The sequence below is a fragment of the Rhinoderma darwinii genome, chromosome 1 (assembly GCF_050947455.1).
Source record: "Rhinoderma darwinii isolate aRhiDar2 chromosome 1, aRhiDar2.hap1, whole genome shotgun sequence".
Taxonomy (NCBI): Eukaryota; Metazoa; Chordata; class Amphibia; order Anura; family Rhinodermatidae; genus Rhinoderma; species Rhinoderma darwinii.
Genome location: NC_134687.1, coordinates 305959730 through 305976359, shown reverse-complemented (window position 1 = coordinate 305976359; position 16630 = coordinate 305959730). Strand labels below are relative to the sequence as shown.

At 44.0% G+C, this 16630-nt stretch overlaps 1 protein-coding gene across 2 annotated transcripts in view; it reads right to left on the bottom strand.

Annotated features, from left to right (window-relative positions):
- Positions 1 to 16630, bottom strand: part of ARMC6 (armadillo repeat containing 6) — a 41581-nt gene that overhangs the window by 5367 nt on the left and 19584 nt on the right. For both annotated transcript variants that reach the window (XM_075825474.1, XM_075825475.1), the window contains exons 6-7: positions 15614 to 15745; positions 14718 to 14855 (exon numbers count right to left, since the gene is read on the bottom strand). In XM_075825474.1, the coding sequence (XP_075681589.1) occupies positions 14718 to 14855; positions 15614 to 15745 (270 nt within the window). The remainder of the gene's footprint in view (positions 1 to 14717; positions 14856 to 15613; positions 15746 to 16630) is intronic.

Below are 16630 nucleotides of genomic sequence, written 5' to 3'. Positions count from 1 at the left end.
AAAATCTCCCCCCACCAGCCATGCCCCCCTAGGAAGCTTTTGGAGCTTGGAGAGGAGTCTGCGTAGGAATGGAATCTGTGCAGTGTTAGGGGAGTAAATGTTACATAAAACAATGGGCTGGCCCAACAGAGTCCCCTCCAAGATAACATACCTGCCCCTCGGATCTAAGTGTGAGGTGTGAACCTGGATGGGACAGGCTGCTGCTATCAAAATGGCCACCCCCTCCCTCTTACGACCTGACGAGGCGGAGTACACAGCAGGATACGCTCCTCGAGCAAATTGGAAAGATCCGGAGGAATCTAAGTGCGTTTCTTGCAGAAAAGCGACCTCTGCTCCAAGCGATTTCAGCTCCCTGAGAAGCAAGCGTCTCTTCACATTGGAGTTGAGGCCCTTGACATTAAGTGTTACAAATTTAACCATGATCAAAGATGTATGAAAGAGCAAAGAAGGATGTGAAGAGTGCGGATTTATACAGCTCACAGTTACGTCGGGGCCGGTCCCAGTCCGGTCTCAGAGCAAGCAGTGTTCCGTGGTGTCCATCTACCGTGGAGGGTTGTGGAGAACGTAATGTCGTCTCGGTTGTTATCTCGGATGAAAGTAGGAGGGAAGGGAGAGACATTGGGATAGAGACGTACCGGGGGAACAAAATACATATCTGCAGTGAGAACAAAGAGATATGCATGAGATCAGTGTACTTCAAACAAAAACAGAAAGTACTACCAGGGAGAATACCATACCCTGGGGCGGGTGATTTTAAAGCAAACTAAAGCTGGTAATACAATATTACCCTTTGCAACGCTCTCTAAAAACAGAGGGAGAACTGCAAAAATATTACCCCTATCAAAAGAGGAGGTCGGGTATCAGCAGTCAAAGAACCTGGTACAAAAGTACATATAAATACTTTAAAGGCCAAAAACACAATAAAGGGGTGAATGAGCTAAGTGAACCCAGGTCAATCGCACCCTGCCACAATTTACTTTAGCGAAACAAAAGAAAGCAATATAAAACAGGAAATATATTCCTAAATGCATTTTAGCCTAAAATAGTGCAACTGGTGAGGAGAGTATCTGGTATAGGTGACCAGGCTCCTTCACATATATCACAGAAGTGCCGTGTAACAGCGCAGCGTCAATCAATTCTGGTCAGGTCTGGAGGAACTTCGGTTTGGCGGAAGTCTTGGGGAGAGCCTACGCTTGTTTCTGACGGATTGCCAAACTGGGGAAGGAGACGCAGGCGGCAAAGGAGTCTCCCAACTCTGCATCTTGGGCGTTGGTATACCAAGGGAGTCACAAAAATGAGGCAAATCCCCTGGGTATCTCAGGGTGGCAGAGACGCCATCTCTTCGGGCTGTGAGGGAGAACGGGAACCCCCATCGATATATAATATTGTGATCCCGCAAGGTGGCCAAAAGCGGACGAAGCAGGCGCCGTTTCTGCAGCGTAATCCAGGAGAGATCCGGAAATATCTGAATCGGAGCACTCCAAACTTTTGCGCTATCTGGCCTTAAGCATAATGTCCTCTTTAGTACGGAAATCTTGGACGCAGCAGATGATATCCATAGGTTGAGATGTGATAGATTTCGGTTTCAGTGCCCGGTGTGCTCTATCAAGCGGTATCCGATTAGACGGGGGTGCACCCAATAGGTCGTGAAAGATAGTCTCTAACACAATGGGAAGATCTTCTGACCCTGAGGGCTCCGGTATACCCCTTATCCTTATGTTGTGGCGGCGTCCCCGGTTATCCAAATCCTCCAGGTGCAGTTGCATATCTCTAATGGATGCCAGCTGAGAAGACACCGAGGATTGTATCACAGAAACATGGCGCCTAGTAGCATCGTGGTCATCTTCCAGGGTCTCTACCCTTGTAGCTATTTGCTGTATATGCTGAGAAACCACCGCCAATTTTGAACGAAAAGTTGCCTTCACCTCTTGCATCATACTCTTAAAGTCCTCTTTAGTGGGCAATTGTGAGAAACATTCCCTCCTCATAGGAGGCACATCTGAGGGTAGTGAGGCAGAGTCCTCCAGGTCTGAATCCGAGGCATACACCGGGGCCTGAGCATATGGGGTCAAGGATGGTGTGTCTCCCAGGTCATCTCCCCTCCCCGGCTGCTGGATTATGGGCCTTTGGGGCTTGGGTGCAGGCCAAACCTGAGGGGCTGTTTGTATGGAGGGCTGCGACATTGGTGGGTCAAGCGGCTGAAGTACTGGGTCCCCTGGCTGCGAGTGTGCATCACGTGGCATGGCCGCCGTCGTCTCATTCCATGAGGGCCCAGCTCTCTGCTGTTCGCAGGACGAGGCAGAGGGCAGTATGGGGGAGCTAGGAGGGTGTAAACTAGCCGTCTGGCTATTCTGCTTACCCTGCGGATGGGGAGCTGCGCCTTCCCCCTGCAAGGACATCTCTCCTGTCTGCCGGCACGAGGCTGGTAAAGATGGCCGCCGCTGGAGCTGAGGGAGCGGTGTGGTCTGCCGCCGAAGAAAATAGCCGTCCAACGTTGGTGGAGCAGGAGCGACCTGATGCAATGCTGCAGGGGTAAGTCCAGACCCTTGGGGTCTTCTTTTCCCCATGTGTGGGCACTTATTAATGCTGTAGGCTGCGGATGATGTGTGGCAGGGCACGGAGCTTTGTGCTTATGCGACCGGCGCCATCGACTGCTGGCCATGCCCCCCCTGTATTTGTCATATGCATAAGTTTCCCTTGGTGGTGTCTGCAGGCAGCCAGAATTTTAGCATTTAACCTCTTGGCGACATGTCACGCACCGTTACGTTGCTGCCACCAAGGTGTTAGCGCAATGCAACATAACTGTGATGGCGCAGGCTCAGTAGTTGAGCTCACGCCATAACTATCAGGTGTCAGCTGAATATTACAGCGGAAACACTGATGTAACGGCAGGGACCAGAGCTAGCTCTGATACCGGCCGATGAACCCCTTAGATGGCACAGTCAATAGCGACCGCGGCATCTAAGAGGTTAGAACGCCATTGGACCACAACGTGATCTTTGGGTGCCGATGGTTGCTTTGGCAACCAGAGACCTAACGACGGCCTCCAGGTTTGCCATTTATGGATGGCAGAGCCGAATGGGCTTCCTCTCTGTGTTAAACTGACAGGTATAATACACTGCAGTGTATTATACCAGCAATCAGACAGTAGGAGTTTCAAGTCCACTAGAGGGAAAATATAGGAAAATAATGAAAACCGATACATATTTGGTATAGCCGTGTCCGTAACCACCCAAACTATAAGGCTTAGTTCACATGTTGCGGAATTGTCGTAGATCTCACCCTTTTGGAATGGAAAGGGTAAAATACGTGATGAAAATCCGAATCCGATGTGTTAACAGAGCCTAAAAGGATGACATTATTTATCCCGCACACTGCATGCTGGGGCAGTGCGATTTTGCCAAAAAATAAAATCTAGTTTTTTTTCAACACTAGGGGCGATTTTCGATTTGAATCTTAATTTTCTTATTTTTTTTCTGTTTAACAGTAATACCAAGAGAGAATTTAATAAAATTATTTTCTTTATATAAAATAGCTTTTTAACATATATTGCTAGAACTGCACGTAACAACTTTTAACCTCAGCAAATACTTTTTATCAGAAATACAATTGGAAAAATGTCTATCTAATTGATTATAAATTCTGCGTTCCCTGGCAGGGAACATGTTAACAGAATATATAATCAATGATGCACTGCGTGCACTAACATCCCTTTCTGCCCGTAACCACCGCAGTTGGCCTCCGAAATTGCAGGCGAGAGAAGTGTAAATTGAAGCAGGGCCAGGCAGAGTGCCGAGCGGGCACTCTGGGGAAAGATTACATTATCGTGTCTGAAGTCTGAGCAGGACCCTGTCAATACCGGCCCCATGATGAGGCGTTAAATAAATTCAACTAAGGCTGGATTCACACGACTACGGTATATGTGAACGGGACTTCCGGCATCATAGTCATTTAGGCTACACTTACATGACAGTGAAAAAAAAATGCCCATTAAAAACTGATCCAAGTTTCCCGAAATTACTTTACCCCTTACAAACCCTGCCAATCTTGCTGAAACACATAGATATTAAAAAATTACACGCTGCTTTTTCGCGTTTTATTTGGAACAGAAAACACCCCAGGATTGCATTAGTTAAGTTAATGTATTGCAAGGAAGAGGGGGGGGGGGGAGTTTCCCAAGTGTCAGGGGTTATAATTTGGCGTGTTTGTTCCGACATTTGTTGGACTGGATACAGGGCTCTAGCCACTATTCAAATGGGGAATTGGAACAACAATTAGCGGCACCTTAGAATCTCATGACCTTATTACACACTAGATACTCTAAACTCCCTTCCGATGTGAAGCACTCCATATAATTAAGAGATACCATAGCAACTTGGAAGATCTGGAGAAAGTTAAAGTACCGTTTTCACTGTCAAAAAGGATGCCGCTATGGGGCCACCCAGAATTTCCGCAGGGGACGCACAATATTCTTTTTAGAGAGTGGAGGGAAAAAAAACATTCTGCTGGCACAACACCTAATGCACTCTGAACATCCACGGTGGCTTACGATGATGGAAATTAAAGATAGATAGAATTTGGCTGATAAACATAATTTTCCCATAATGCAGATAGTAGCGTTTTGCAGAGAGAGGTTGCAGTCGCTGCATGAGGAAGCACAAGTACACACTTTTGATGAAATTATAGGCCCGAGATTGGAAAAAGCTTCAATATCCTCTTTATATAACATCATTAGAAATAGAGTCATTAAGCAGAATCCTAAGGATTGCTATAAAAGGTGGGAGAGATTGACAGGTGATCCGGATATTGCGGAAGTTATACTGAAAGGGTGGAAGACGGTAAAGGAAATTATAAATGAGAGATGGAGGGAGTCGTATTTCAAAATCATGCATAATGCTATTTATGGTTTCAACATCCCGGCTTCTGCCTCTAATCCGGATAGGATAATTGCTTGTCCTAAATGTCAATTGGCCAAATCTGATATGTACCACGGGATTTGGAGCTGTCCGGCTACACAAGCCTTTTGGGGGGAAATGTGCAGGTTTGTAACAACATTCTGGGCAACATCCCTACCAATGTCTCCACAATGTTTGCTATTCCATCAGGTGAGACCACCTGAGGAGGAGGATGCGGTGATATCTAGACGGGTGCCCTCAATAATCCACACTGTCCTCATGGTAGCAAAAAGATGGCTATTGCAGAACTGGCTGATTAGGGAACTCCCAACAATATCAGAGGTGATTATACAGCTGAAGAAGCTTTTGAATATAGAACGCCTCGAAACAGAACGACAAAGCAAAGGAAATAAACCACTTTTTCGTCAAATGGAAAAGATTCATTGTTACTCAATTCGATGATCAGGAGATCAGAGCATTGATGTCCTCATTTAGACACACAGCGTGGTACGCAAGAGAACACCTTAGTGGCTCTTTGGGAGCACTGGATATTTCCTAAATGTATTAGGGAGAAAGATATTGGGACAATACCAGGTATAGTTAAACTACTTGCATAGGTTCTTTCGGGTGGGACGGAATACCTGAGGCGGAATTGGAGGGTTGGATATGTGTCGGAAATAATTGTACCATCTTACTTTTATGGACGTTCTAATGTGTATTATTTTGTGAAGGATAATGATGTCGATACATTTTGGCAAATGTTCATTTGTTATTGTTATTGCATTGTTATTATGTAAAATTGGAAAAAATGCAAATAAAAAAAAAAACTGATCCATTGTCAGTTTTTCATGTCCATTTTGCATCAATGTCTCTCCAAATGGATTTCCTTTGTTTTGTTTTTTGTCCCAATCCCTTGAAAACACCTAAGTGCCCATGTAGATAGTGCCGCAATGTCCCTGTAGATCGTGCCACAGTGCTCACATAGTTACATAGTGCCACCCCCCCATATAGTGCCACACACCCTTAAAGATAGCACCCCCCTTGTAGATCGCAGCACCACCCCCACCCCTCTTGTAGGTTGCAGCACCACCCTCCCTTGTAGATCGCAGCACCCCCCCTTGTAGATCACAGCCCCATCCCCCTTTGTAGATCACAGCACCCACTTCCCTTGTAGTTAGCAGCACCACCCCCTTTCCCTTGTAGATCGCAGCACCACCCCCTTCCCTTGTAGATCACAGCACCACCCCCTTCCCTTGTAGATCGCACCCCCCCCATCCTTCTTGTAGATAGCACCACTGTAGCTGCCACTAGGAGCTGAATCCCCGGCCAGAGGTCGCCGATGCTTTGAACAGGTATACAGCTCCTAGTGGGATCTACAGTGGTGCTATCTACAAGAAGGGGAGGGGTGCAATCTACATGGGGGGGGGTGCGATGTACAAGAGGGGGTGCGATCAAGGAGGGTGGGGGTGCAATCTGCAAGGGTGGGGCGGAGTGGTCATGCGATATAGAAGGGGGGTGCTATCTACGACTTCCCCACGGAACTGCTCTTCCGTACTGTATCATTTCGTTCAGTGCAGAGCAGCAGTTCAGTGGGGAAGCAGAGACAGACCGGGGTGCAGCTTATCAGACAGGGCAGACCAGGCAGCGACGAGGTGGAGCTTCCTCCTGCAGCACGGCGCCACTAAAGAATCGATTCAATGATTCTGTTAAAAGACAAAATTGTCAGAGGCCTTGAGGGCGAATTAATCGAATTAGATAAATCGCCTAGCCCTACTGCACGTCATAAAAAAAAAGTTACCTCGCCTCTCAAAAAGGAATAAAAAGTTATCAAAAAAGTTGCATGTGCCCCAAAAGGAAACTAATAAAATGTACAGCCCATCCTGAAAAGAAGCGGAACTCACACAGCTGTCTTGTGGGAAAGTTATGGCAACATAAAAAGAAATGAATGAAAAAAATTGGAATTTATTGTGCAAACGCTGTAAAACCCAAAAAACTATAACCATTTGGTATCGCCATAATCATATCGATCCGCAGAACAAAGTTTTATGTCATTTATAGTACACTGTAAACACTGTGGAAAAGAGAATAAAAAACAATCCCAGAATTGCTGTTTTTTGATCACCTCACCTCCCAAAAAATTTAATAAAGTGATAAAAAAGTCACATGTACCTAAAATGGTACCAATGAAAAAATACAGATTGTAACGCAGAAAATAAAGCCTCACACAGCCCAGTCGACGAAAAAATAAAAAATGTTGGCTCTCAGAATATGGCGACAAAAAAAGTGCAGAGTGTCTTCCAAAAGGGGGATAAGATTAGACACCATTTATCAGTGGGAAACTGTCCTGTGCATAAAGGATTGCTGCAAAGCGTACTACACATCTACAGATTATTATTTACTTACCGCATTATTATACCACTTTATTATGCCCTGATGTACTCTGCCCAGCCTATATATGTGCCCACATCATAACCTGAAATACCAGTAAAACCCTAACAAAACTTCTACCAAGCCAAATTCACGCTCCTAAAGCCAAATGCTGCTCCCTCCCTTCTGAGCCCTACAGTGTGCCCAAACAGCAGTTTACGTCCACATATATGTCGTTACGGAACTTGCTTAACAGTTTATAAAGGTATTTAAATGTCCTTCATCTGTGTCCTGGGTAGAGCTGCAATGGGCCCCTCTAAACAATCCAAAATAACCGACAAGATAGAGAAATCCACTGGGGGTGCAGCTGGGCCTTGCTCTATATGACCTCCTGAAGCTTCCACTCCTCCTCCTTGTACCTCAACGGTTTCACCTGCGGAAGCATCCATGCTGAATTTTCTGAGAGCTATTACCAAGTCCCATACTGTGCTCACGGAAAAGATTGATGCTCTCCAAACGGACTTAAGTCTTCTGAGGGCGGATGTCTATACTCTCGGAGAAAGAGCTACTGAATCTGAGCGCCGCATTTTATACCTGGAGGAGGCGGTGGCCCCCATCGAAAGTCTGTAATTTGGAATCCCAACTAGCAGCATTGAGGGCCAAACTAGATGATATGGAGAACAGTCTGCAGAGATGCAATGTCCGCTTTGTTTGCCGGAGGGTGCCGAGCGACCTGATCCTGCTATATTTTTGGAGGGCTGGCTCAATACTGTCTTCAGGCAAAATGCTTCTCTCCTATGTTTTGTGTGGAGCGGGCACACAGCATCTCAACTCCTAGTGCACCCCGACGCTTATTTATAGCCAAGTTTCTTTTAAGGACAGAAACAAGCTATTGGAACTTGCAAGAAGACAAGGGCCCTTTAAACATGCCACATAAGATGTCCGAGATTTTTCTGACTACTGTGGAGGTGCAAAAGTAACATAAAAAATTTGCGGAGGCTAAGAGACGACTGAGGGATAAACCAATCCCCTACTCCATAGTCTACCCTGCAAGACTCAGGCTGGTGCATAATGGCTCTACAGTGTTCCTGGACAAGCCGGAAGACGTCTTTACCTGGATGGAACTCAATGGGATCTAGTCCCTCTATCACTATCGTGCCTTATATCCTTTTTCTATGCACTAGAATACTTGACTCAATAATAGTGCAATAATAAGGAATGCAACAGTCATGTTTTCCATTTAGTATTATTAGAGCATTACTTTTCTCATTAAACCAATTAACTGTACTCCTTTGCTTTGTTAATCACTTTTTTTTTTTTATTGTGCATGTTCCTTTGTGCACTTGCGGGGGATAGGCGGGGTAAGTTTGAGTGGGTTTTGTTTGTTTCAGCTTTTTATGCTTTTAGGACTTCTCGTGTGCAGTCTGTGAACTCTAGTGGACCAGTAGATTGACCTCTAGCGCCATTGGACACCACTTGTCTTGGTGTGCATTCTCTGCAAATACCCCATTTGTACTACAGTATCTCCTCTGTGATCTTATTTCTCTTTGTATGTTCCATGGAGAAATTGAAGCATCTTAAGATTATCTCCTGGAGGACGGCATTCCGCCACGCTCCTCATCTTCGCCTTCTGTAGGCCGCACTCAGCCTCCGTCACCGCGTGGGGCCTCACCGCATCCCCCTTACACAGCTCTGGATCCGCCCGGCGGCCGCTCGTGCCTTTCTGGAGGAGAGATGTCGTCCTCAGCAGGAGGTCAGTGTTCAGCAGGGTTCATCGGGTCGACTCCCCCACTCCAGCCCTCAGCTCTTCTCCCTATAATGCCTCAGGCAGCGGCCGGTCAGGGACCGTCAGGGGCGCCATTACACACGGCAGCGCAGCAGCAGTACCTACCACCACAGCCGGGTGCACTGAGTCAGGACACGCCGACCATCTTTAGGGGGTCGCTGGCCACACCGACATGCTCAAGGGAACCCCAGTCAGTCTCTTTCCAGGGTCCCCCGTTATCCATGGAGCAAACCCTGGCAGAATTATGGGAGATGGTCAAGGTACTCCCCACCAAAACCGACCTCGATCACCGTTTTGCCCGGCTGGAAGAGAAACACGATCGGGCCATTGGCGCGGTCACACAGAAGGTACGTGCACTGACCGAGAGGGTTGAAACTTTGGAGCGACAGCATTCCATATCCTCACTAGACATCTCAGTCCTATCACAGTCCCAGGCCACCCAAGCCACGCAAATACGGGACTTCTCTCTACACCTGGATGATGTAGAAAACAGGGGGAGACGGAACAATTAGAAATTACGAGGCATTCCGGAGTCGGTCCCCCCAGATGGCCTTTATGACACCGTGTCCCAAATTTTTAACACCCTCCTTGGCCGACCGCGCGATATGACCATCGAAATGGACAGAGTCCACAGATTAGCGGGCCCCCGGAATAGAGACGGCAATCAACCCAGGGACATGATTTGTAGAGTGCATTTCTACAAGCAAAAAGAAGAAATCGCCAGGAGAGCCTGGGAGAAGGGGTCTGTTCCCTTTGAAGGCGCTGATATTACAATCCTGCCAGATGTCTCGAGGCTGACGCTCTCCATGCGCCGATTAGTCCGACCCTTGCTGGAAGCGACAAAGGCTGCGGGCGCAACCTACAGATGGGGACATCCCTTCCACATTATTCTCCGCAGGTTGGGATAATCCTTTGCAGTCCGGTCCCCAGATGACCTAGAGGAAGCGTTCCGGTTTTTGGAGATCTCACCGGTACGGTTACCCGACTGGACCGAACCTCCGACATCGTTTGCACTTAGAGGGGGTCCGTTTCCAGAGTTCGTGTCCAGCGTTCCGCCTCGTTATGGAGCAGAACAACCCGTGACCCGACCTCCAGAGCGAAGATCCCCACACGGAGACCGCCGATGCGGGCCCATGGATTCCCGGCCCCCAGGACGCCGCTCTCCTCGAAGGGACCGATAGCCTCCACTGTGTCTATATATGTGGACAGATAAATGCAAATCCCTTGTTTTCCCTCCCTTCTCTCATGCAGGGTTCCCATCAAGCGGTGAATGCTGGCATTGAAGGGGTTGCGTCAGAGGCAGAACTCTAACGGAGGGTCTGGTGTTCAGGTCAATGTTGGCTTGGGAGACTACTATTGATATTTAGTCGGAAGGGATGGGTGGATCCAGTTTACTTGATAAGTTGACTTGCTGGGTTCGGGGCTTCGATACTAGTTATTTGGGAATTTTTGAGTGAAAAGTACCTGCTCCTTCTATTTTTATAATTTGAAGATGCATTGCATTTGTCGAGTGACAAGTAGGTTTAACCCCTTCACGACCAGCCCACGTAGATTAACGGGCTGCTGTGCTGGGCTTTTGTTCTGAAGCCCGTTAATCCACGTGGTGTCAGAAGAGAGTGCACAGCGCTCTCCCTGTGCTCTGAATCTCTCAGCACACTCTGCTACTAGCAGCCTAAGTGCTGAGAGAAGACATCAGGACCGGATTGGTGTCGGTCCCGATGACGTGATCACCATGATAAATCTATCATGGTGTTCACAGCAAAGTTTGTTGCAGCAACAAACTTTCTGTGCTGTTTGTTACAATGTTTCTCCTCCCTCCCTGTCAGATCGTTCTGAGACAGTGGGGGAGAAGAAGCTGTGCCGAGCAGCTGCTGTGTGTCTCATATAAAGACACAATGACTGTGAAACACAAAAAACACCTCCACGTCAATAGTTTAGTGTAGGCAGCTAGTTATAGTTCAGGAAGTCTGTTAGGTAGATAGTACTCAGACTAGGACAATTAATTAGTTAATTAATAATCAATTAGGGCTTATAATGTGTGTGTGTATATATATATATATATATATATATATATATATATATATATATATATATATATTATATATATACACACACACACACAGTATATATATATATATATATATATATATATAATCATATAGATATATATATATATATTTATATACTGTGTGTGTGTATAGATATATATATATATAGATATATATATACACATACATACATACATAAACACACACACACACACACGTAATATATATTATATATAGACATATATTTGAAATTTGTTAATACTAAAAATTAATAATTAGGGATGTTATATATCTATAACATCATATAGATATATACGTACATGTAATATATACGAATACACACATATACTTATATAAATTTCTTAATATATTTTACACACCTGTAAATTCTAAATACATTGATTCATTGTTAGGCTGTGTTCACACGGAGTTTTTTGCAGGAGAAAAAATTCCTCCTGCAAAAACTGCTCCAGACGTTTTTTGCACAGTGGTTTGACAAAAACGCGTCAAAACACTCGTCGAGGTGTTTTTTTTTTACCCTTCTGACTGATTGAAATTGGGTTTTGGAGGCGAAAACCGCCTCAAGATGGGTCATGTCGCTTCTTTTTACTGCGATGTGTTTTTTTTGCTCACGGTAAAAAAGCTCGTCCAACTCCCATTGAAATCAATGGGAGACATTTTCGGGCGGTTTTTGACGAGTTTTGCGGAGCGGTTTCCGTGCCGAAAAACTCGTAAAAAAACTCCGTGTGAACAGGGCCTTAGGGTTGTTCATAAATTTATTGATCAATGGATTAGTGGACTTTTTCTTTGTTACTTTTATTAAAACTGTTACAAAAAATAAGTAAAAAAAAAAAAAATACGTAAAAAAATGGCACGCAAGTTATATCCCACTGAAGAGACATTTGCTCTCTTGGATTCTGATAGTGAATGGGGTCACTTTTGGGGGGTTTTCGCTGTTTTGGTCCCTCCAGGGCGTTGAAAATGGGACATGGCACCGAAAACCATTATAGCAAAAATTGAGCTCCAAAACCCAAATGGCGCTCCTTCCCTTCTGAGGGCTGTAATGTGTTCAAATATAAGTTTATGACCACCAGGATAAATTTATTTACAAATGTTGGGGTGCTTTTTCTCCTTTATTCCTTGCAAAAATTAAAAATGTCTATGTTTCTTCAGAAGAAATGTAGATTTTCATTTTCACAGACTAACGCCAATAAATTCAGCAAAAAAAAAACTGTGGGGTTAAACTGCTCACTATACAACTAGATAAATTCCTTGAGGGGTCTAGTTTCCAAAATGGGGTCACTTTTTGGGGGTTTCCACTGTTTAGGCACCACAAGACCTCTTCAAACCAGACATGGAGACTAAAATATATTGTAATAAAAAGGAGGCTTCAAAATCCACTAGGTGCTCCTTTGCTTCTGAGGCCTGTGTTTCAGTCCTGTAGCCCACTAGGGCCACATGTGGGATATTTCTAAAAACTGCAAAATCTGGACAATAAATATTGCGTTGCGTTTCTCTGGTAAAACCTTCTGTGTTACAGAAATTTTTCTATTACAAATGAATTTCTGCAAAAAAATTACATTTGTAAATTACACCTCTATTTTGCCTTAATTCCTGTGAAACGCCCCAAAGGGTTAAGAAACTTTCTGAATGCTGTTTTGAATACTTTGAGGGTGCAGTTTTTAATATGGGGTGAATTATGGGGAGTTTCTAATATATAAGGCCCTCAAAGCCACTTCAGAACTGAACTGGTCCATGAAAAAATAGGTTTTGGAAATTTCTTCAAAATGTGAGAAATTGTTGCTAAAGATCTAAGCCTTGTAACGTCCTAGAAAAATAAAAGGACGTTCAAAAAACGATGCAAACATAAAGTAGACATATGGGGAATGTTAACTAGTAACTATTGTGTGTGGTATTAATATATGTTTTGCAAGCAGATACATTCAAATTTAGAAAAATGCCATTTTTGGCAAATTTTCTCTAAATTTTGGTGTTTTTCACAAATAAATACTGAGTTTATCGACCAAATTTTTTCACAGACTGAAAGTACAATATGTCACGAGAAAACAATCTCAGAATCGCTTGGATAGGTAAAAACATTCCCAAGCTATTACCACATAAACTAACACGTCAGATTTGAAAAAAATCGCCTGCGTCCACAAGACCAAAACAGGCTGTGTCCTGAAGGGGTTAAAGGGTTTTCTGAGAAACAAAGTTAGACAGGAACCTTTTTATGTGTCTTAATCTTTTCCAGGCGCTTGTGCTCTTGACTAAGGAAATCAGAATTTATTACAGTGGGCTTTCAGAAGTACTTATGTGACCACAGAAATATACCATAAAAATTCAGTATGAGCATTCCTGAGGTAGCTGTAGACCGAGCATGCACAACCTGTGGATTCTGACGGTCGTGTACACTGAAGCACACTATAAGGATGTGTAGACACATCACAGTCAGTCAATTTGTGTTTTTTGCCATGATTTTTTTTTTCAGTTGTGGCAAAATGGCTTGATTTTGTATAAATCACAGCAAAAAACATGATTTGCTTGCGATGTGGGAACACACCCTGACCTACATCAAGATGACTGTTGCAGGGGAGGGATCTTAATCTCAGAACACTTTGATTTTTTAATCATTTAAGCCTCAGGCACACGCAAATGTGTTTGCCAGCCGAGTCACGTCAGTGATCCGTGGAAAGATAGGACATGTCCTATCTTTCCGCTGAGAATCCGGTCAGTTTTCACGGACCCGGTTCACTCGCTAAAGTGAATGGGTCCGTGAAGACTATCGGGTGCCACTCGGCCCAAGTGGCACATCGGACATGAAGAGGAGCTCCAGGCACGGGGTAAAATAAAAAAAGAAAATCAGACATAATATAGTACCAGAACAGCTTCAGATCTCTTCCCCTACCGGTCATACCTTGCAGAGGCTGATAATGCAGATCACTAATTCTGTCTCTTCTCAGCTGCAGGAGAAAGTACTGTACAGAAAACGACACACAAATGCCCCATATCCCAGTCCTATAACTTATGAGGAGGGACAGCCTGCAGGTCTCACACCGTGAGAGGCAGAGCAGGAGAACAGTGAGCCCAGAGCTGTAACTCATATGAGCAGAGCTGTATGGTCAGGCTCTCTCTTCATGCCGGCTCTCACCGTGTATATAATTCTGTGCCTCTATCCTAAGGGAGTGTCCCGCTACATGGTCCTGCTTGCACAGTCTCAACCTTTGATTCTAGCATGCATCTGCAGAGTGTGAGCAGAGGCTAGGCTCACAGAAGGAAAGTACTGTGATGACAGTCAGACATAGACAGGCAGTCTGTGATGGAATCCACCTTGACAAATGGCAGCTTTCTGTCAATTATCATTAGATTATAGTAGACCGAGAAGTTGTGATTTCTGCTAGAACACTTTGAAAAATGTAAATAAAGTATATTGCAAACCTTCATCTTTTTTCCTATTTATACTAATAAGACTAAGTCAGTTAAAGATGGAGCTTCTCCACTTAAAAAAAATACTTCTGTGTCTAGATATTGCGGTTATATACTAGTTATGATGCCTCTTGTGTTCTTTTCATTCCTTCTCAGAACGTCCACCTAATACACAAGTATTGAGTTCATTGTTACCTGTACACTTGAGTCCTTAGGATGAACTTTCATTGCTTGAAGAGCAGTCAAAACTCCACCTCCTTCCATAATGACTTTACAGTTTTCTGGTTTACGCAGGGCTAACATAGCAAGGGCAGCACAGCCCTGATCACAGATCTAAAGACAGAGAACTCATTATTCTTTGGTTTGCCTACTTTCTGACAACTCTCACATGCACTATTAGGTCACATTTAGCTAATGTTATGCCTACCCCATTTGGGATACCCTACAGTCAAGGACTGGCACTGGAGAACTAAACAAAGCATGTCAAGGTTGCTACTAAGGCTCTGTTCACATCTGCGTTCTGGTTTCCGCTTATAAAACGGAAACCACGACGCAGTGCTGGATCTGTCATACTACAGATAATAACAGCTCCCAATGGACCCCATTAACTTATAATAGGTTTGGTCAGGTTTCATCGTGGTGTCCATTGTTTTGACTACAATAATAGAGCTGAATGCATTCTTCCTGTCAAATATAATGGAATCTGCAAAGGAGGCTCCGACATAGATTTCAACAGCACCTAACACTAAGATTTCACTCCACTGTAAATCAGCAAATCATAGTGGAGGTTGGGGTTCCAGCTGCGTGATCTACAAAATGCTTTTAGCAGGGTAAACCACAATCTGAAATCGGGTTAAACCAAGTTACTACTAAATGATGTGTTTTTTCTTCCTACATTTTTCAGTTTCTAACTGGTGACATACAGTGTGAACTGATTTTTTTCTTTATATTAAATTACTATAATAATTGTATCTATTGTAAGTGCTAAGTTCCTCAGGTATCCTTTGGTTGACAGATAAGAATACATGTGTTTATATGTCCAAGGACACTTCAGAAGTCATTATGTTTCTTCCATTAGAGTAAAAACATACCTGGGCATTGGAAAGATGTCGTGTCATTGCAAGGACAATCAGATCTGTACCCCCAGAGTTTACAATGGCATCTTTCACATCATCATTCCCCGCAATGGCTTTTATGGCGCTCAGTACCTGTTTTACAAGCTCCTAACAATAACAGACATGAATTTCATGACTATGGGTTACAAAGGAACATCAAGGTAACACTTTTGATATTTCAAGATAAGATAATACAGTATAATAGTGGACAAAATTATGTAGATCCCAGTAGAAGGATGTTTTGAGGCACCAAGGAATTTTAGCTTAGTGTACAGAAATGCTAGTCAGATATGTAGTATACATGGAAATACATATATGTCTTTATCCAATAATACATGCTGCCAGATTTCTGTAACTATACAGATGTTCAAATGTTCTATGTTTGTAAGAATTGTCTGCAATGTAAATGAAATAAAATAATTTAGCTATTCCCACTTATCTATACGGTTAATCAATGTAAATTAAATGTCATGGTTTAACTTTACAAAAAATAACGCAACATCACTCTGTGAGGGGTAAGACATACACAAACATAGAATATATAGATTACTTTAAATTGCATTACTGCTATATTTACTATATTTATAAATATGAGGTTCTTAGCACACATATTGAGCAAATTCTGTGAGCCCACCTGCCAAGACAAGGCGGCCACATACAGATGGCTTCCTAGCCTAAACATATTCACCTGCTTAGGCACATCACATTTTTAGCCTACGTTTGCAGTATATGCCAGGAAAAGCTCCCGATGTATACGATAAAACATTTGCTGTTACAGGTAGCTTCAGTGGCATCTGTCACCATAGAGTATTAATCCTTCTGAGGAGCTTGGGAAGAATAGGCAGCGGGGCGAAACATGTAAATCAAGCTGAAGTGATCCCATGGATCACAGCTACCAGAGTGTCGACAGCATACGCCTCGGGATCCCGAGACCTGGCAAGTCGAGATGCCAGCATGTCCACAGCTGGCGTGCCCCACCTGGAACAGATTTGT